Here is a 23,155-nt window from a genome sequence, read left to right as displayed (position 1 = left end):
AAGGACAAAATGTCCCTTGCCACCTACCGCTACTTCTTTTTCCAAACTGGGAAGCCTTGTAGATAATGAAGAGAATTTCTCCCCTCCCAAATATATGGATAATTTATAACTATTGCTATATGGGATGCTCAGAAAGAAGTAGCACTGGTGTGAGGGCTTACTTCCTGAGCCCTTTTCAGGGCTGTCCATCTACCACAGCTTATCATTTGTCACTGATTTCTCACATGAGTCTGCAAGAAGCTGAAGCATATGTAGTAGCCACACCCAGGTTAAACCATCTCAGCAGATGGGCTAAACCAGATTGAGGGTAACCAACAGGGCCTCAAATTCATTGGTGAAATAGGAGGATGTCTGCCCCAGGTATGTGAAGACTTCTCTGGTACAATAAATGGATGTGAACATTTTGTCTCAATAGACCATGAAGGCAGCAAACATAGATATTGTGGAATGTTTAGAGCTGGGTCAGACACGGAAGACACCAAGAACGACCGTTGCCATTCATCTTAACTTTTGTCTTGCCATTGGACTTAAATGACTCAGGAAGAGAGAATGATCTGATTGAAAACTGTGCAACTCTGCCTCATTAAAATCTAGTTTACACAGGAGTCAAAAGGTCTACCCCATAGCCTTGTTACTGACACAAGTAGTGAATGAATGGCAAAGCCCTTCTAAGAATGAATATAATTTCATTTAAATTTTTTTAATTAGTTCAACAAATATTTATTAAGTTTCTGACACATTTAAGGTACTAGTGATACAGATAAAAAATTTAATCCTTGTAGTCCAAACATCTAAAGAAGTAACATAGTCAAAAGAGCCTTGGATCCCAGAGTTCTAGAATCAGAAAATTTTAGAGTGTTGGAAGGAATCTCAGAGATCATCAATGCAAACTTCTCTCAGTTTCAGAAATCCTTTTTACAATACCCCTGACATAACTGTTACTCGTCTTCTAGCAGAATGTGTCCACAGAAGATTGCTGATTTCATTGTCTGCCACTCATAGTCTAATTTTTAGAAAATTCTTCAGTTGAGATAAATGAAGTCTTAAATCCCTATCATCTCTACCCATTGCTTTTAGTTTTATATTGTAGTACAGCAAAAGACAGTTCTCTCTTCCATATGACAGATAGCCTTTTAAAATTTGAACATAGCTTTCATATTCCTCCTTGCTATTCTCTTCTCTAGGATGAACACTTCCTTGTTTTCTCAGATGCTCCCTTTATGGTATAATTTCCAGGCCCTGGATACTGTCTTTTGGGAGCATAAATCATTTATTTTCAATCCTGACTCTCACACGAACTATGTCACTTTGGACACTGCTTTAACTTCTCACTTGCCTCATCTTTTGGGGCTAGGTTTGAGGACTCTTCTATCTATAACATTGATTATTTCTCCTGCCCACACATCTATATACCCTGCCTTGTGTTGTTCTTCAGATTTAAAGCATCTTCTAACTCTAATGTTGATTATTCCCCCTTCAGCACCAAGTTATAGGTTTTATAGTATGAAAGAGAGTAATGTGTAATAAATTTAGAAAAAGTAGGCTGGAGTCAGCTTGTGAATGACTTTAAAATGCCAGAGTTTGTATAATTTGCTAGAAGGAATATAAGACCCTTGCAGTTTCTTGAGCCATAGGAACGTGACATGATTAGATAGAAATGTACTTTAAGAATATCACTTTGGCATCAGTGTGAAGGACAGATTATTGACTGATTATAAGGTTACTAATTATGAAGCCATTGCTATAGCTCTACTGACAAGTGGTGAGACCCTAAACTAGAATGATAGCTTTATGAAGGAAAAAAGCATGGATGGATGGATGAATGAGGAGGGAGATGTTATAGAAGCAAAATATACAAAATTCTTTACCTGACTATGAGAATTGAGAAAAAGTGAAAAGTCAAGAATGAAAGAGAGAGACATTCTTGGCAGAAATTGGGAAGTCAGGAAGAGGAGAGAGTCGCAGGGAGAAAGATAATACATTCTTTTTGAATATGTTGAGTTTGAGATACCTGTTGAGAAAGTCCAAAATGCAGTTGATGATATAGGAGCTCAGGAAAATACTAGAGATAGAGATCTGGGAGTCATCTGCTTAACAATAATAGTTGAATCCCTGAGAACTGATGAGACTTGAGAGAGAGAGGTGTAGAAGGAGTTTCTATAATTTTTATAATTCCCTAACATATATTTCTACCATGTTTAACATATATTGGACTACTTGCCATCTAGGGGAGGCGGGTAGGAGAAGGGAGGTGGGAACTGGAACACAAGGTTTTGCAAGGGCTGATGTTACAGAATTATCTACGCATATGTTTTGAAAAATAAAAAGCTTTAATAAAAAAAATTTATAATTCCGCACTTTTCCTACCAGTGCTGCCTTATTCCAGGGGAATCTAAAGACTTTTTCTTTCTTCTTATACAGAAAAGGCTACAGATGGATCCCTACAGAGTGAGGACTGGACATTGAATATGGAGATCTGTGATATCATAAATGAAACAGAAGAAGGGTATGTAAAAGTATTCATAATCATTAGAAAACCTCTATTAAGTGTTTCCCGGCTTGTTGCATGTGCCATTGGGAAGATCTTAATTTTCTTCCATCTCCTCTATTTTCTGGGTACTGATTTTAAGTATTTATGTTTTTCCTCATCAGATTGTTAGCTTATTGAAGGCAGGAACTGCTTCTGCTTTTATCTTTGTATCCCCAGCATTTAGCATAGTGGCTGATATATAGTAAGCCTTTAATAAAAGTTTATTGCTTGATTGGTTAAGGTTTTTTTGTTGTGGTATACAGGTATACCTCAGAAATATTGCAGAATAACACCAAATATCACAGTATAGTGAATCACATTAAATCTTTTGGTTTCTCAGTGCATATAAAAGTTATGTTTACACTATACTATAGTCTATTAAGTGTATAATAGTATTATGTCTAAAAATATCAGTGTTTCATTGCTTGAAACATGCTAATTATCATCTGAGCCTTCAATGATTTGTACTTTTTTTTCCTGCTAATCATCACCTGAGCCTTCAGTGAGTTGTACTTTTTTTGCTGCTCATATCTTACCTCCATGTTCACAATGGCTACTCTAACTGATCAGGGTGATGGTTGCTAAAGGCTGGGTTGGATGTTGCAATTTCTTAAAATAAAACAACAATAAAATAACAACAAAATTAAATTTGCCACATTGATTGACTCTTCACTTGAATTTTTAGAGGCAGTTGTAGGGTTATTAGTTAGCTTAATTTCAGTAGTTGTATCTCAAGAAGTAAAGCAACTTGAAGAGAGTAAGAAAGTTGGGAATGGGAACAGTGTCAGTGGAGCAATGAGAACTCACACAACATATTCTGATTAAGTTCACTGTCTTATATGTGTGCAGTTTGTTGTAATGGACTGAGGCTTGAGTTGATGCACTGAGGTCCCAAGCACGTGAGGCTAAATAGTAATTGGACTATACTCTATTAATATATATGTTTGGATAAAGAATGGCCCCCGCCCACTCTCTGTGCAAGTCCTGATGTGTTGTATAGGAAATGACGACTTTGGTGGGTGGAGGCAGAGAGACAGGAAGAGAGGCTAGGGGAGATTGGGCCTGGATTCTATTCTGGTAGCTGCTGGTTGTGTGGCTTCTGGTCTAGCTAGCTTCTTGACTCAGCTGCACACATTGCTATTGCCCATTCTCTTCCATCTCTGATCTTTCTTCACTGAGAATAAAGACTGACGATTTTCCCCTAACCTGAATTCCTGACTCTGGCTGATTTTAAAATACGCGGTCATCCCAGTTTGTGACTCCACCAAACAATGACAATAGTAACATCAAAGATCACTGGTCACAGATCACCATAACAGATATAATAATAGTAATAATAATAATAATGAAAAAGTTTGAAACATTAAGAGAATTACCAAAATGCAACACGAAGACACAGTGTGAGCACATGCTGTTGGGAAAATGGTTCTGATAGACTTGGTCGACACAGGATTGCCACAAACCTAGAATTTGCTTTAAAAATATAAATGAACTGATATTCTTCATTATGTTTTGTTATTGTTGTTCCTTCTTTACTCTTTCTCCTTGATATAATTTGTATTAGGATAATAATAACTTCTTTTAATAAAGCTACTTTAAAATTTTTTCATTGATACTTCTAGGTGATTTTTTTTTCAAAATAAATTTATATTTATTTTTTGTTGTAACAACTACATTTCCAAGTGTGTTTTCTTTCTTCCTTCTAGAAAAATATCCTTTATAATAAAAAATTTTTAAAAGGGAAAATGTTTCTTAAAAATAAATAACATATAAAAAATCTCTGACAGTGTTATGTAGTGCTCCATATCTAGAGACCTCTCACTTCTGCAACCATGTTGGGGAATGGATGCCTTCTCATATCTCTTCTTTGGGGCTGAGCTTGGTCATTATTATTTCATAGGATTCAATTTGGATTATTTTATTGTTATTCTCTCCATTTACATTTTTTGATTGTTTTCCTTGTACTTTTATATCAGTTACTGTGTCTTCCTATACTTCTCTGCTCCTCTTATTTCATCATTTCTTATAATTCTGTAAATGCCATTGAATTTATGTATCACAGTTTGTTTAGACATTCTTCAATTAGTAGCCATATAGGTTAGCTCCAGTTCTTTACTAATATAAAAATATTGCTATAAATATTTTGGTGTAGATGAGACCTTTCTTTTAGGCAATGATTTTATGGGATATGACTAATAAGGGATCTCTGGGTTTAAAAAAAAAGTATAGTTATTTTAATCATTCTCTTTGCATACTTTCAAATTGCTTTCTAGAATATTTAGCTCTATTTCTCACTCACCAGCAGTGCATTAGTGCACCTGTCTTTGCATAATGCAACACTGACTATTCTCTTTTGTGAACATTGCCAATTGGTTGGGTATAAGATGAAACTTCAGGATTATAGAAAACCTGGTATTTAATCATAAGTACAGATAGGGTGGGCTTGATTGTTTGATAGCACCCCCTCCCTAACCTCATCCTAAAATAGAATGTTAGGAATCAAGATCAAATTGAGTCTACTAAATATGCCGGGCATTGTACTAAGCACTGAGGATACAAAAAGAGACAAAAAGCAATTCCTTTCTTCAAGTAGCTTACACGCTGTCGGGAAAGATAACATGCAAACATACAGAAAACAAGCTATATATAGAATAAATAAAAATAATTAGCAAAAGGGAAGCACTGGTATTAAGATGGGTTGGTTCTTATAAAAGGTAACATTTTGGTTTGGAACTTAAAGGAAGTTAGTTCAGTAATTATAGCCAAGAGGAAAAGTGTTCCAAGCATGGAGGAGGCCTCAGGATGAGAAATGGAATGTCTTGTTTGTAAAACAGACAGGAGGCCAATGTCACTGAATTGGAGAACATGTGTTGAGAAGTAAGACATAAGATAGGATGGGTCTCAGTTCAAGGACTTTGAATGCCAAACAAAGCATTTTGTTTTTAATTCTGGAGGCAGTAGGAACCCATTGGAGTTTATTGAATGGGAAGATGACATAGTCAGACATATGTTTTAAGAAAGACACTTTGGTGGCTGAATGGAGGGTGGATTAGAGTGTGGCGAGAGATGAGGGAGACCAATCCACCAGCAGATTATTGTAATAATAATAATAACTACTGAAATTAAGCTAACTAATAACCCTACAACTGCCTCTAAAAATTCAAGTGAAGAGTCAATCAATGTGGCAAATTTAATTTTGTTGTTATTTTATTGTTGTTTTATTTTAAACATTACATAATTAAACATTACATAATAATGTAATAATAATAATGCATTATTGTAATAATGAAGGGATGAGGGTATACACTAGATGGTAGCAGTGTCAGAGGAGAGAAGAAGGTACATTTGAGAGATGTTGCAAAAATCTATAGGTCTTGGCAATAGATTGGATATGGGATGGGCAGTGAGAGTTCTTGAAGAGTACCATGACATCCATGGTGGGTGGTAACTCCATGACATGAAAGTGATTTGGATTTAAGTGAGGGAAGGCTGTGCAAGGTCACCTGACTCACTTTCTGCTCCAGAGCCATCAGGGCAAGATTTAGACCAGGATGACTGGAAATGTTCCTGGATTTATGGGAGACCTTGGCCTTTTTAAGCCAAAGTCTTTAACAGGTATCGCTTGGACTGATGCAGTACCCAATCAATGAATAAGGCTAGATAAGAAATTGAGGCAGAATTCTCCGCGTAGTAAAAAAAAAAAAAAAATCAGTCTGCGATGGGGAGACCCTTAGGGTTTTTGTTCAAAATCTTGAGGAAATCTGTGGTTAGAAGGTGTGATCTGTGTGATTTAAATGAGGATTCAACAAAAGACTGAGAAGACATGTTGGAGTAGAGGGAGGGACTGATGCAAGGATATGACTTGGCAGGGCATAATGTTGAAATGATCAAGAAAGAAGGCCAGTGTAGGATTGAATAGTTCATCAAGGGATCAAGATGGGAAAAAGAGAGTGACAAGGAGAGAATTGACAGATCAAGGGACCTATCATAGTATGAACAAAGTGTAGAGTGTTTATAAGGAAAGGCAGAGGGAGAAGTGAAAAAACAATAGATTGTGTGAACACAATAAGGGAATTTCTGAGTTCTGGATGTGGAGGTGGTACATTTCTGGATGAAAACAATATAAAGTATGTTACCATTATATCTGGTGGGTGAAACTTTCAAGTTGTTTTGATTCTGCAGCATTTCTTTTTACTAGTTAGTGTTTGAGAGAGAGTGGAGAGCAAGAGTTGGGGAGGAGAGAAAAATAGCGAACCACATACTGAATTCATTGAGGAAAGAAGGAAAATGATGGGGGTCTGTAGACTTTAGCTATTGGGATTTTGATTGAGTTGTATATGTAAATAGTTTGAACCTCAAAGAAGGAGAGATTCCTGAGTAATAAAAGTAAGGAGAGCCTGGAAATGGCAATGGGGAGCAAGGATTATTCAGAACTTCCCTACTTCAACCAGTAAGCTGAGGGGAATGAATGAAGGTATAGTTAGTGAGCAAAACAGTATGGGAAATTAAGTAAAATGAAGCTGGAATGATAGGTTGGGGCCAGTTTTTGAGGGGCTTTAAACACTAAACAGGAATTTATATTGATCTTAGAGGCAATAAAGAGTCCCTGGAATTAAATTGATTAGGGGAATGATTTAGTCAGACCTGCACTTAAAGAAAAGTACTTTGGCAGAAGTGTGTAGAATAGACTGAAATGGAGGCAAGGTGGATAAAATACTATAAAATTTGTCTCTGAAAAAATGATTGCTAACCCTAGAGACAGTGTTCATTGAGTGATAAGATCAGAAACTAGATTGCAAATTTTTGAAGAGTCAGTAGTAGGGCCAAAGAGAGATACTGGTCAGTAATTAGAGAAGGTTTTTAAGTTTTGCTTTTTCTTTTAAAGAATGATAAAGGTGGGGTAACTTTGAAGACATTAAGGAGAGATTCAGTAGATAAGGATGGTTCCAGTTGAAGTTTTGAAAAGAATGAAGACTGAGATTTCAATCTACTAGGGAAGGGCGGTGATAAGATCAAATACATATGTTGAGGGATTGGCTTTGGAAAGAAAAGGGATACCTCTGTCAGAGACTGCAGAAAGGTGACAATGAGAGATGATTTCAAGGGGTTTTGAGATACAGGGAATGTGAGAAGAGAGAGGTCATAGTAAAAGTAGCCTTGATTTTTCTTGGAGAAAAAAAGGAGTAAAATCCTCAACTGGGGTAGAGGAAGGAGTATTTTTCAGTTCATATGTCTTCTCATGCATGCTTGTATGCTTCATGTTCATCTTATGATTTACTAATATTCCATTACATTTGTGCACCATCCCCTCAAATAATAACCATACATTTTGTTTCCAGTTCTTTGCTACCACAAAAGTGCTTCTATTAATATTTTTATATATATGAGACCTTTCTGTATTTGACTTTCTGGGGTGTATGCCTAATAGGGGATCTCTGGGTGCAGAGCACCATAAGACTACTCTTGGGTGAAAGGAATTTTTTTTCCTTATTACTTGTCATACATGTCCCCTTTTAATATATCTAAGAATTAAGTAATAGAAATAGTTCTGTAATATTAGAATATTGTGAAGTCCATTTTGATCATTGATGATTTTATAAATTTTAGATCATGTTCATTTCCAACCTTTTTCTTTCCAAGTTAAAGCATCCTGAGTTTATAAAGTTTCTCCCCACACAGCAGCCACAGCTACCATCATCACTTTAATCATTTTTGTTTCTTTTTCTTGACTCATTTCTGTTGCATTTTATTTTTCTTTAGGTTTCTGTTTCTGATGTAATTTCCTTTTTTCTTTTATTCACCTTCCTGCCCTAAGCTTTTACTATGCTGCTCCTTCCTATTCTCTCATTTCCTACTATAACTTCTGCTAACTAATGCACTGGTCCTTTCTTGAAATTTTACTGTTTCCCACAAATCTCTTTATGACCTTCTGTTACTAAAGCTTTTCTCCTAAGGAGAAAAATAACCAAGTTAATCCCATATTCATCCAGGTTTCTCTGCTTCCTCAGATTGTACATCTTAATGATGAATTATCTGTTAAATTTTAAAACAGTAGATTTAAATACTTTTTCTTAGAAATGAAAGAATTTTGAGCTTAGTAGTACTTCCAAACAGTAAATAATCATAGTCAATGGATCTTTTTTTTAGTTTCTCTGCTTCTTTAGCAATAGAATAACAAGTTGGAATACAGAATGACTAGGAAATCAGGCTATGAATAAATCGGAATTAAGGTGTTGGAGGTAAAACACAGAATCTCTTGGAAGAGACCTGAGAGGCCATATATGGTTCAGTCCCTAGTTGAATAAAATTTCTTACAATGTACCTGATTGTATCCAGCCTTTTCTTGATGACCTCTATCTAGTGCAGAATATCCCCCTATCTCCCTAGATAGCCTTTTCTACTTTTGGATTACTCTCATTGTTAGGAAGAATTGTTTCAGAATATCAAACATAATTTTTTTTCTCTGCCACTTCTGCCCATTGCTCCTGGTTCTGTCCTCAAGGGCAGAACAAATCAAATCCTTTTATCATGTGCAACCTTTCAAATGCTTGGAAGACAGTTATTATGTTTCCTTCTTACTAAATCTCTTCTCCTCAGTTCCTTCAAATGATCCTCATGTGGTTCTGAGTCAGGCTTGACTTTGATGAGTCTATTGGTTCAGGCTCAGGATTGGAATGAAACAAGGCACTTACAGACTCTTAACACTCAACAAAAAAGTAGTTTATTTAATAGTAGCATGGAAAGGATATTTATTCCTTGTCTCCAAATGTAAATAAAATCTCATCAGAAGGGTGTATTGATTCATAAAACAATTGAACAGCTGTCAAGTCTTGGAAGAACCACATGGTCTGTCTTAGCTAGCCTTTTTATGCTTTAGGTCATTGGGAAGCCATGTTAAACAACTCAAGTCCTAGCAATCTGCTTGTTCAATTAAATTTTAAGGACAGCTTCTTTACATTTTAGGGGGAAACTAACCCAACATACATGGCACAGGCCCAAATAATTGTTTCTGACATCCTACCTTTTGTAATAGGCTTTGGATAGGTCTTCTAGAGTACCTTCTACAACTTAAAACTATAGGGACCGTAATGGACCATTCTGACTTCGAGGTGATAGGCAGTCCTGGAGGAACAGTTTAGTGCCATGAAAGAAAAATAGTAACAGAGAGAAAAAAGTGAGCAACATGTCATTTCCCTAAAAGAGTACAGCACCAGTGTGACCACATATGTAGAATGAAGACCAGAAATAGCAGGTATTACCTCTTCCCTTTGGAAATTCTGAGTTCTGAGTTTTTCATGTGGTTGATCATAATGGAGGAAGTTCTGATCTACAATATATCTCTAGGTATAAAATGATAACAATAAGCAGGTCCTCAGCTAGGAATATCAGGACTACTCAATAGATGATCACACTTACAACACAGTCACAGACTAGAGTCATTTGTAGTAAGATAGCTAAGAGATCAAGCTTTTGCCATATAATCTATCCCAGAGCCTGAGTTGATACCAGAACTTCCTATACTACTACTTAACTCCATAGACTTCAAGCCATTCCTGGGATCCCCCTCAAGAGAATTAATACCAAATATTTGCTCCTACAGAGACTTCTGCTCAGGGGGTGCTCCTTTTTTCATTCCCTTTCACCTTCATTCAGGCTTTTAAAGTTAGAACTTTAATTAGACTAGGATTTAGGAAATCTACAATCTTCCAAATAAATTTATATCCATAACAATTATGCAGAGATAACTGTATCACTGAAAAGCAAATGTGCCCCAACAGTGACATTCTATGGTCCTTCAGATCTTTTCTGAGGAAGAGTTGTACAAATGAAAAGGAGATCTGCCAATTGAGAAGACCTTGGATCATTTTAGGGACCAGTGTTTGAAACAACAGTTTTATCAACATAACTATCAGCACTGGATACCCCAACTCTCCAAACTATCCTAGGAAGAGGGAGCCCTCAAGTCCATTGGTTTCTTGGATCCATTCTCCTGAAAGATAAAACTGTTGTTTCAAACACTTATTCCATAGTTCAATAGTATCAGCCTAAGGATGGTGTGGGAAGTTAAAATTTATCAGATGTGATGGTGGCAGGCCTAATCTTCGTCCTCTTTCATAGTGAAGTGGATGTTTTTTTCAGAGATATCAGTGTAGGAGTGCTCATGAGGAAAAATTTGTTCTGGGAGGGTTTTGATGGTAACTGCTGAGGTAGCAAAACTGCAGTGATATATCCCAAATAAGTCTTAATTGCAATTAAGGACAAACCTTTTGATATAGCCACAATTATCACTTTCCCAGTTGGAGACAGGTTAGAAACTATAGGGATCATGGGGTGGGGGAGGGGAGAGGGGGGGATGGTAACCTTATACAAAAAGAGCTGTTTTTGTCTTTAAAAGATCCATTGCAACATGGCCAGATTGGTGATGAACTCACTCTTTCACTTTTGTTTTTCTTAATGTTGTCATCCTGATTGTTTAGTTTAGCAGAGAGAATATGATGTCTCTCATACACACTGATGTTCCCTCCACATAACTGGGGAAGATATCACTAAAGTTCCTCCAATGTCTTGATCCCAAAGGGATCAAAGAATATTGATTGTATAACCTTGTTTTTTCCAGGTCTCAGATGACTAGACCAGACTCATGCCTCTTACTCAGGAGTCAGTATATATAAAGATTTCATCTACCCTGTTTTTCAATATAACTAATTTTCAGAACTTATATGGGGAGTGGTTGCTTTGGAGAACTTGCAGCTCCAGAAACCCAACAGTTGTTTGGCCTGGCCAGTCCCTTGGTACTTTGACTCAACTTGATATTTATGGACTAATATCTTCAAAAACTCAGTTCCTACAGAGTCAGAAAGCCCAAGGGATGAGACTGCCTGTCTAGATTTTCCAGAGCTATAGCCAGTTCTGGGCCCCCACTCACAAGAGGTGGACTTGTGAATGACTTAGTCATTGGGGACCATCAGGATAACTAGAAGTAAAATGCTGCTTCTCCAAAACCCAAACTGTCCAATAAGCCTTTGGACTATTGAGAAGCAAGTGTTAGTAATTTGTTCCAAACTATGTCCATAGTCATCTGTATTTGCTCTGTTTACTGAAAAGTTGACAAAGTAAACTTGACCCTAGATTTTATTAGAGCTGACTTCCTACTCTTGACCCTTACATGGGCAATTTTCTGATATAGGGCCTCTGCTACCATGACCTCATGAGACCTGACACACCTATCATCAATGTAGTTGTAGGGAATGTAGGGAAGGATGGTGGCCTCCTTCCCAGGTAAAATTAAGCTGCTCTTGACTAGCCTGTCAAAAGAGAAGAGGCAAAAAAGCATTAGTGAGTTCAGTAATATTATATCACTCACCCTAGTCCTGGACTTCCTTATTCACCATAGTGACAAGAAGGTCAGAACAGTTATATCAGTCAGCATAACAACTTTGTTCAACTACCAGGTACCATCTCCTTTCCCCAACAAGATTGTTTTAAGGGGAACTAGTATAACACCTTGCTTCCTTCATTTCTTTAATGTAGAAGAATGAGCCTCTCCCTATCTCTACCTAAGTAAGAATGCTTTTTTCCTTTTTTGGTTATATGCTCCCTGAAGCTCTCAATGTAAAATGGTATATATCGATGGATAGAGAGAAGGCCCCCTATATTATAGTAACCTGCATCCTCTTATACATTTGGTGACTTTCCCCTTTCTTAGACTACTATGATTTATGCATATTGCTTCCTGTCATCTTGCAGTTCTTTAGCTAAGATGATCAGAGCTTCATGGAACATGTGTGTTGGCATTAGGAAGATGCATCCCCAACATCTAGATACAGAGACTTGAGTGGTTCTGAACTACACAGTACTTTGGGGGCTTTTGCAGAAGCCTTAAATTTGACTTCTTACTGCCCTGATCCTTAATGTGCAGACATAGTTGTACTGGTATCTTCACAGGCTGGTGATCAATTGTCTCTGTCAATCCTACATCTTCTTTTTAGGAGAGACTGTCCTTAACTTCTGCCCACACTCTCTGTTCCCTCCTGTCATCTTCAGAACATTTGTTTGTACTGACAATCACATTTTTCCGGACAGTCTCCTGTTCAAATTTCACCAGTTGACACTAGTTGGTCATACTAGGTAGGAGGTATGGTGGAGTGGCATAGATCTATTTCATCAAATCACTAGTCATCATGCTTTCAAAGAACTTCATCTCTTCCCTTGTTAACCCCCAATGGGAAACCAATGGCAGAAGAAATTCATCTTTATGGCACAAAACTTTCCATCCATGATTTAGTAGATTTATAAAAATAAAGTCTTGTAAGCTTCCCAAACCAATGTAACTGACCAGGAAGAGCTCGTCATTAGCCCCTCCAGACCATGTTCTCCTTAGTCATTTGCTCCAGAGACTTGTATTATAAACCTTTCAATCTTCTCCCTAGATTTGATGGTAAAAACCCTGCCCATCTTCTAACTTCTTTGTTTCTCCTGTCACTTAGAGCATGATCTCAGTGCCTTTTGCCACCCTGTCCACCGTCTTCCAGTGCTCCCAACCTTATTGGTATCCTACAGTGAAATGGCTAGTACTAAGCACATTACTGCAAATGTGACCTGATGAAGGCAGAGTACAGTGTTATTCTCTAGTCCTGGAGGACATGCTTGCTGTCATTGCAGCTTTAGAGCCATTCCATTAGCTTTTTTTTGCTGCTGTATTGCATGACCACTTATGGTCTAGTAAAATGATGAAGTCTTTTGAGGTGAGCTCCATATTTACTATTTAGCCATGCCCTAACCTATTTCTCTTTAACTTGTTTAAAAAGATATGATATGGGGCAGCTAAGTGGTGCAGTGGATAGAGCACAAGACCTGGGTTCAAATCTGGCCTCAGACACTTAACACTTCCTAGTTGTGTAACCCTGGACAAGTTGCCTCAGCAAAAAAAAAAAAAAAAAGAAAAGAAAAGAAAAGAAAAAAGGTATGATATGTGAGAGCCTCTGTCAGATACTCTCCTGAAATCTACATTGTGTCTGTGGCATTTCCCTGATCTACCTTATTAGCCTGTCAGAAAAGGAAGTGGGGTTACTCTGGTATGACGAGTTCTTGATGAAGCCATTGCTGGCTCTCATTGATCACCATTTCCCTTTTTAAATGTTCACAAGACATTCTTTTAAAGAAATTTTATGACTTAACTCTTTTTAGCAATACAGTGATCCAAGATAACTCTGAAGGATTTATGATGGAATTAATCCGTATCCAGAGAAAGAACTGATGGTGTCTAAATGAAGATTGAAGCATACTTTATTTTTTATTTTATTTCTCTTGATCATTTGTTTCTGTTTTTGTTTTTTTGTTTTTGGTCTTGTTTTCTTTTATGATATGACTATTATGGAAATGTTTTGCATGACTACATATGTATAAATTTATATAGAATTGCTTGCCTTCTCAATGAAGTGGGGTAAGAAGGGAGGAAGGGAGAGAACTTGGAACTTATAAATTTTTTAAATGAATATTAAAAATTGTTTTTACATGTAACTTGGGGAGAAGAATACCAAATACATTTTTAAAGGGAAAAAAAAAGAAAATATGTTTTAGAATTTTTCCAAGAGTTCAAGTGAGGCTCTAATGACTTAAAGTCTATAGATCTTGCCTGCTTCCCTTCTTACATCTTGTGACACCTGTTCTGGTCTCCTCAGTTTTTCAGTGTTTGTTTTACTTAGTCTACTTGTGTTTATGTAAGCATCTCTGTGTGAGATGTCAGAAACCTGCGCTGTCCTTCCTCACAACATAACGTTGGATAACAAATTCAAAAGCACTTTGAATAACAGTATCACATGTGCCTTAGAAGCATAGTGAATGATTTTGTATTTTCAGATTTAATCTGTGGAATCTTCCAAGTGTTTTAAACACATATTTTGTTTTAGTCCCAAAGATGCCATACGGGCCCTGAAGAAGAGGCTCAATGGAAACAGAAACTACAGGGAAGTGATGTTGGCATTAACAGTGAGTATCATTCTACAAAGTTACATGAAAACTTCTTGTAAAAGAAAGGAACAGAAGTTCACAGTTTCACAATTTTCTTTTTTTTTTTTTTTTGTTTTGTGTTTTTTTTTTTTTTGTTCTTTATATATTGAGACATTTGTATTTGTTGATGGTTAAGTTCATAATAAAAAATATAAAAATTACTATGTTTTTTAAAAAATCATCTTTTTAACTTTGCCTCATATCCAAATCATCTTTCTCTTTTTGACTATTCAATACCTTATGCAAAATTCACGGTTCAAAAAAAAAAAAATAGAAATTGAAGTAACTATAAAAGAACTATAGAAGGGAAAAAACCCTGATCCTGATAGATTTTTATGCAAATTCTATCAAACTCTTTTTTTATACTAATAGCTTTTTATTTTTCACAATAAATGAAAAATAGTTTTCAACATACATGAAAAATAGTTTTCAACATTCATCTTTGCAAAATCTTGTGTTCCAAATTTTCCTCCTTTTCTCCTCCCCTACAAGTAATTAATCCTACAAGCAAGTAATCCAATGTAGCTTAAACATATGCACTCCTTCTAAACATATTTCCTCATTTATCATGCTGTCCGAGAAAAATCATTCTATCAGACTTTTAGAGACCAAGTTGGATTTATACCAGGATAAAGATGATTCAGCATTAGAAAAGTAATTAACATAATTACATTAAAAATAAAAATATCTAGTCCCATGTAATTGTAACAGTAGATGCAGAAAAAGCCTTTGATAAAGTGCAATACTCATTTATTTTGAAAATCATACAAAGCACAGCCATAGAAGGAACTTTTTAAAAAATATGATAAAAGAATCTGAAAATAAAATTTAGCATCATATACAATGGGGAAACACTAGAAACAAATATCTACTGATAACAATAAGGAAGGAAAAAAGAAATTAATTAAAATGGACAAAGAGAGAACAAAATTATCCCAATTTATTAGTAACAGAATGGCTTTTTTAGAAAAATCTAGAGAATCAGCAAAGAAACTACTGGAGGCAACAACTTCAGTAATGTGGTAGAATATAGAATGAAGCTACCAAAAAACAATACCTTCTGCCCCCAAGACTTGTGGTCTTGGATGCATGATATATGTGTCCTTCATATTCCATGAAGTCAAGATTTCTTAGATTTGAGTCATACTATGTGATTTATTATGTACTCTTGAAGTTCTCCATAGTTTAGTTTTCTTCTCTGAAATATGAGATTAATATTTGTTTGAAAAGTGTCATTTAGCTCAAAAGTGGAGATTCTGTGGTTTCATGAAAGGCACACAAAGTTGAGAATCTAAAAACATGCTTTTTGATTGTTGCTCAGGTACCAGCTAGTTGTGTGACTTCAGGTAAGTCACTTAACCTACTCCAGGCCTTAACTTCTTTTTTCTAAAATGAGGGTGATATTTTCTATGTACAAGGAAAAGAGATAGTAGACATAAAAGTTTCCTCAAAAAAATTTTATAAATGTAAAGTATGGTATCTGTAATTCAAAGCATTATTTCTCTTGTCTAACCCTGCCTTCTTTGTAGGTACTTTTAGAAGTAATAAATTGAATTTTGTTTTCCCTTAAAGCAGTAATTATTTAAATGAGAGACTTCGAAACCATGTTTGTGAAATGCTATTGCTACCTGAAAGAACAACCAGTCTTCAAAGACTGTAAAGAAATCTAGATCATAGTAAATTCATATAATAAACTATGATAAATCAGCATATAGGTGTTAGATAGTGGGTCATTTGTCCTATTTTGTTTTAAAGTGTAACCTTTATAGGGAGAGAAATTTTCCTTTGGCCTGAAGTGAAAAATTAGACCTTTGTGTATTTCTCTTCCAAGTAGATTGAGATTTTAATGATGTTGGATAACTGTTTGGGAGTAGAAAACCTTCCTTTCACATTTCATCCAGGGTTTGTGTGACATTCACTGAGACAAATGAGCTCAGTCTCAATTATTCCATTACAGTAACATTCTATTTATCTGAAGTCATCAGGAAATAAGTTATTCCATACGAGTGAAAAATTACTATGCTGCACTTCAGTTTAATGATGCCCTTCTATTTGTGTGTGCAGCTCCATTTACTTCTATACTAAGTGGCTTTAAACTGTTGTTTCTCAAAAGCTTACATCTACTTTTTATGGGTTGTTTTTTGTCTTTTTCTTCAATGTTACTTATCTGTACTGTCAGTATGTTTAGTTGTAGTCATGTCTTCCAATTTCATTTGAATCATCTGAGAAGCCAAAAAAAAAACTTGTTAAAATTATGGCAAAATTAAGAATAAACAAAGCCATCTTTTGAGGGAAATGCATTAATTTGGGGATCTCAGTTTAGGCTCAATATTTTTTGTTTACTTTCTGGTTCTCAAATATATTACAAAGATTATGGTTGCCAAATCAGAGTCTTCCAGTCAAATATTGCTGTACATTGTTCTTGTTGCACTTAAACAAGCCCATTCTAATCTAATAAAACTTGGGGAAATTTTCTGGCTTGAGGCTTCAAGATCTATTGTGAGTAAGTACATCACAGTATGTTTAAAATCATAAAGGATCTTATTCTAGTGTTCAAAGAGGTTTGAGAGAGAGACAGACAGACCGCCAGAAACAGAGGCAGAGAGACAGGGAGAGAGGGAGAGATGAAGAAAGGGAGGAAAGGAAGGAGGAAAGAAGAGAGAGGGAGGGAAGAAGGCAGAGAGAGAGAAAATGAGTGAGTATAAGTGAACTTTTTTATTAAGGCTTTTTATGTGCCAAATGCTGTACTAAGCACTGGGTATATAGAAATACAAGGGAAATCTTTCTCTTATCTCTCTCTCAGGGGTAGCAACAGGTCTGGTTTATCCTATAGCACTTACCATTCAATTTCAAATTGAATTGACTTGGATTTTTGGGAACTGAGCTACTGGTAAACAGACATAGATAAATTGACTTTGAAACTTTCTGGCCTAGAAAACAAAATGATTGTGTTCTTCACATCAATTCCTAGTCACCCTTTCTTTTCCTTTATTCCTAAATGTGAGGTCCCCAAGTGTGAGAAATTTATCAAAGATAATGGAAAACATTTATGAAAATAACCCCCCCTCGAAACTGGTAGTGTTGATTGATTTTCAGTCATCATCAGTTAAATAAATTAACTGATTAAGGAAAGCAAATGTCTTTCAGCCTTTTTCAATAATTCTTTGAAAATAAGAGGTCTGAGGCATTCAAGCCAAATTTTTCAGGTTCTAAGTGGGGAGCTAGCAGACTAGAATTATAGAATTTAAAGCTGCGCTGCATTAAAAGGAAACCTAATTCTAAATAACATACACATGTTATGAATAATAGCCATGGAAACCCTGAAGCATCTGAGTTATTATAAGCCAGAAAAAACAGGCTTATCTCATGTTAATGTACTTTTTATATCTGAAACTACTATTAGTAGCATCTGTACTTATGTTACTACTCAAAACCCTGTTACATATTATTATTTTTTTATTTTAGCAATTTATTAGGCTATTTTATTTATTTATTTACATAAGGCATTAGATTATTAAGTTAAAAGTAAACTTTTAAGGCAAAAAAAAAACCACCCCTACAGTATAGAAATGTAATAGAATGTTGTATAGTAAATATACTAAATAAAGTATTGTATTAAAATTATGTATGTGAATAATTAACACAAATTTTTCCATGTTGCTTTCAATTGAAATGGAGGGGAAAACAGGAAAACCAAGAGAATAATTTATACTGACTATAGCAATGTAGAGGAAAAACTACTAAAAAGAAGTCCAAGTTAAAAAATCAATTCCCAGAGAATAGAAAATAAAACATACTTTCCTCCCAGAGTACTCTGCTTCACCAACTATGGCAGAGAGAAGAGGGACTACCACAATGGAATATTATTATCAGATGTGGTCAGTATTATACATGTGTTTGCTTTGTTTTTCTTTGTCATAAGAGAAGGTTCGATCTAGGATGGGGCAGAGTTGAATTCTCTGTGATATAAAAACAAAAGGTGTCAATAAAATGATTTTAAATTAAGGAGAAAAAGGATAAAATATAGTAATTAAGTTATATAAGTTTCCTCTAACTTTGCCCAGTTTTCAAAATGAAGGAACCCTCTTAGTATGTAGTTGAGAATATTTCAAAACTCCTAGTTTTTCCTCCCTTCCCAATGGAGACTTTAGGCAAATTTGAGAGCCTTTCAAAACTGTGCCATGCCAAGACCTATTAATATCAATGCTTAGTTTAAACCTCAAGTTCCATTTAGGTAGGAAAAAAAAGGAATAGACGGTATTGGGAATATCTCACACCTTAATGCTAGCTGTTATCCCTTTCTGAAAAATACACTTTGTCTGTAGCAAATAATGTATCTTTATATAATTTTCATTTCTGGAAACAACAAGGTGAATGGTTTCAGAAAAATTTGGGAAGATTTATATGAATTGTTACAAAGTAAAGTGAGCAAAACCAGGAGAACATTGTATACAGTAACAGCGATTGTTACAGTTGTAACAATTATTCCATGTGCAAGATTTAGCTTCTCTGATCAATATAATGATCCAAGATAATTCCAAATGATGAAAAATATACCTTTAGAGAGAGGATTGATGAACTCTGACTACAGATTAAAGCATATTTTTTCACTTGATTTTTCTTGCTTCCCCCTCCTCCAGACATAGCTAATACAGAAATGTTTTATGTGACATCACACATATAATGAGTACAATAATGGTCACTTTACCTATGGGTGAGATTCCTAGAGGGAGAGAGAGAATTTGGAACTAAAATTTAAAAAAAAAAATTAATGTTAACATTTTTTCAAAATAAAAAAAAAGTTTTAGCTTTTATTGCAGTTGGATGTGTATGCTCTCTCTCACCTACAAGAGTTAATGCAGATTGTCACAGAATCCATTTCTTGTGATGAAGCTGGTGTCTTATTGGCCAAGCCCAGAGAGGAGTTGAAAGGTTAGTTTTTCAAGAGGAAATCGGTCATTTTGATCTTATTAAAATACTAGTTCCCTATTGTGTTAAATTGGTATTTAAGTTACCAAACTAATTTCCTAATTAGTGGAGCAAAAGATGTGCCCCAGGTATTTGCTCCTATTGGTAGCCTCTTTTCTTTTCTAAATTAGGTGCTGGAGACATGTGTCAAGAACTGTGGCCATCGATTTCACATCCTTGTGGCAAATCGCGATTTCATAGATGGTGTTCTAGTGAAAATCATCTCCCCTAAGAACAATCCTCCTACTATCGTCCAGGACAAAGTACTGGCTTTGATTCAGGTAGGCTATGTTTAATTTAGGCTGTGTTTAATTTCTATTTTAGTTTTGCTCACCTCTGGATGAGCAAGGTAACATGAGACAAGTTGTGAATTGCTTGTTATGTTTTTCCATTATATATAGGAGAAGAAAATGCATTTAGATTTCAAGATTTTTTTTAAAGTTCTTACAAAAATATATTTTTACACACTGATTCTGTTATATTCTAAATGGGTTCCAAATCAATATATCAAAATATAGTTTAGTAACTAATAACTTGACTTAACTTGTAAAATATTAATTTAGTTTGTTGCCACTAGAGCCTTCCCCAAACCCGACTCACTCATCAGTCCTTTATCTCTGAATTTTATCAAGATTCTTATGAAACAGTAAATTTCAGGGAGTAGGGGCTCTCCTGCTTTGTTCAAGAAATTTTATCCCCTAAAAACAATATTTCTACTTTTGTCACTCACTTGGTCTCAAGGCTTAAGGAAAATAAAAAGTATCTCTAATTGAATAAATAAAAATGGAGAATCCTACCCTAAGCCCTTCCTATGAAAATTGCCATGCCAACCCTACACATAGCTGTCTCTGACATCAGGCCATAGAGCAGCAATAGGGTTTTTCTAAGCTAGTTAATCTTGCTTTTATAAATGTGATCTATTCTGTTTGTCATAGAGGTAGGAATTAAAAGTATTAAGAAAATGAATAATAAATACAAATTATGAGATTCATACTAGAATACACTGGACCAAGACACAGACGTTTCCTGCTCATATGTGATTTTGAGAAATCAGTCAGTCAACAAACATTTATTAAGCATCTTCTGCATTCAGTTTGATATGCATTAAGCACATACTATGTGCTAGGCACTCTTATTGGTTAGAGAATGACTTAAACTCTATAAATCTGTCATTTATAAACTTTGTGTCAGACATAAGTGTTTGATGCAAAGATTTTTTCCAGTTTGTTTCCAACTTTGGTTTTCTCTTCTTTATGGCTTCCCTTCAAATGTGTTTTCCCCTTACTTTAGGAATTAACTTTTGTAATTCCTTCAGCTATTACTTATTCTAGTCATAGTTGTGAGTCCTCTCACTGTCCTATGGAATTTGTCGGGATCTCTCTTCAACTGTTGTTTCCAGAGCAGACTGCAACATTGCAATAGGATATATAATCTTCATGCTGGGGACTTTTCTTATACTAGAAAGTCTTCCCAATATGTCTATAGAAAGTCAAGAAGTATATGATTTATTCCTTTTTAGACTATAGATGCAAAGGATAAAACAAACCAGAGTAAAGTGAAACAGAGAGATGTGGTTGTTGGAAAAGGGAAGATCTACTGGAGCTTTTCTTGGGATCTTTCATCCTAGGGCATAACATTAGTTACTAATGCAATCTCCCTAAGAATTAAATACAATCTGATGTCAAGTTGGTATCAATATGACATCTAGCAAAATTTTTCTTGAGGTGGCTGATATTACTCATAATGACAAATATGCATTATATTTGTTTCAGAAAAAAGGCAGAGATTACCAAGTACAGTTGATTAATCTTGCTTTCAAACTAAATGGCACAGCGCCTGGAGAATTTAAGAAATGGTAGATTTTTACTTTCATGATAAGGTTTTTGCTTACCATGAGTAAATAAGATGATTAAAACAATGAAGTGATTTGCTTTAAGATAAACTAAAAATGATTAGATTTTTCCCATCTATAAAGACTGAAATTTGTAGGGAACACAACTGACATCTGTTTTCCCAACGAAATTGTTAAGCTGCTAAAGAAAGGGACTCTTTTTTTGGTTTTATTTTTGCTGTTGCTGAGTCACTCAGGAGCTTTATGACCTTGGATAATTCCATTTCCAATTCTGATGTTCCCCTTCCAAGCCTCAGTTCCTCATCTCTTAAATGAAGGTAGTGGATAGACATTTGTTCAGGGGCTTGTCTTACTTTGGGACCTATTATTTTATGATATCTAGTAATGTGCCACTTGCAGGATAAATGAATCCTAAAATTCTGAAGGAAATGGATAAGGTAAACATAGATCTGTGTGCAGGTCTATCCTCTCCCATCACTCTGAAACTTAAAGGAAGTATATTTAGAATCTGCCCACCCCCCTCCAAAAAAAACCCAGCCATATAACTTTAAATAGTGGATAAGAAATATCTGGTTATAGAGATTGCTGGTATACCTAGGATCAGGAATGGTTTTGATAAACTTAGAATGCTTGAGCCAAAGAAGTTATTTATCATAAGCTCAATGTATACTGAATGCTTACCACATGGAAAACATAGCATAAGGGGCTCTGATGACCAGCTGTTGAGAGAGATGATCGCTGTTTTTGGGCACTTAGAGTCATTCTGAGGAGATAGAACAGAGACTAAAAGATAGGTAATAGTACAGGGTAGCCTATATTCAGTGCCATCCTAGTGATACAAATAATAATTGCTCTCTGTCCTCTGGGTCCTTGGGAAAGATTTTATGTAAGACATGGTACTTTAGCTGAGTTATGAAGACATTTCAGTATACATTTCTGACCTTTCGTGTTTGAAGGGCCTCATGGAGAGCTATTACCTTGCTTCCCCTCTAGGGAAACACTCTTGAGGCCCAAACTGGAAGGCAAAAAATGAATCTACAAGTATTTATTAATTATCACTGTATGCCAGGGATTGCTGAGTGCTAGGGATACGAAGATAAAAATGAAATAGCTCCTGTTCTTAAGGAGGAGACAACATATATGTGTATAAGTATGTACAGGATAATGGCATGTAAATGCAAAGTAATAAGGGAGTACAGCACTAGGATTTGGGGAAATCAGAAAAGGTTTCATCTAGAAGGTAGTAATTGAGCTGTGAATCTGTGAGGAAGGACCTCTGTCAGGCAGAATTGAGGAAAGCTGTATGTATCTGATCTAACATAGGATTGGTATAGTGGGAAGGTAGAGTTGGGAAGTGAGACATTATATGTGGTCTGATCTAACATAGGATTTATGATCTGCAAAATGCCTAAAAACAACATTGTTTTTTCATTTTTAAAGTATTATTATTTTATATCATCTATATTTCTCAATATAATCTTTCTCCTCCTCTCCCAAATATGATTCCTATACATAGAATTAAAAAAAAAAAAAAAAAAAAAAAAACTGAGGAAAACAAACCAGCAAAACAAACCAAAACAAAAATGTCTGACATTTACCTCATTCCATATCTGTGGTCTTCCACCTCTGTAAGAAAGGAGTAGGGATCCTTATCTCTTATTTGGGCCAAACTTTATTATTATATTTTTGTAACATTCAAATTTTTTTAATAATAGGTTTTTCAGTTTACATTTCATGTTATTCTTGCTCTCTCTCTTTCTCTTCCTCTCTCTCTCTTTCTCTCTCTCTCTTTCTCT

The 23,155-nt window shown here is 35.4% G+C and overlaps 1 protein-coding gene across 5 annotated transcripts in view; it reads left to right on the top strand.

The window, feature by feature from the left end:
- Window positions 1-23,155, top strand: part of TOM1L2 (target of myb1 like 2 membrane trafficking protein) — a 181,669-nt gene that overhangs the window by 44,105 nt on the left and 114,409 nt on the right. For all 5 annotated transcript variants that reach the window (XM_031938502.1, XM_031938484.1, XM_031938490.1 and 2 more), the window contains exons 2-4: window positions 2,422-2,506; window positions 14,440-14,518; window positions 19,639-19,788. In XM_031938502.1, coding sequence (XP_031794362.1) covers window positions 2,422-2,506; window positions 14,440-14,518; window positions 19,639-19,788 — 314 coding nt within the window. The remainder of the gene's footprint in view (window positions 1-2,421; window positions 2,507-14,439; window positions 14,519-19,638; window positions 19,789-23,155) is intronic.

Source organism: Sarcophilus harrisii, chromosome 1 (assembly GCF_902635505.1).
Source record: "Sarcophilus harrisii chromosome 1, mSarHar1.11, whole genome shotgun sequence".
Classification (NCBI taxonomy): domain Eukaryota; kingdom Metazoa; phylum Chordata; class Mammalia; order Dasyuromorphia; family Dasyuridae; genus Sarcophilus; species Sarcophilus harrisii.
The sequence above is the reverse complement of the archived record's forward strand: the minus strand, read 5'-3'. Positions and strand labels throughout refer to the sequence as shown.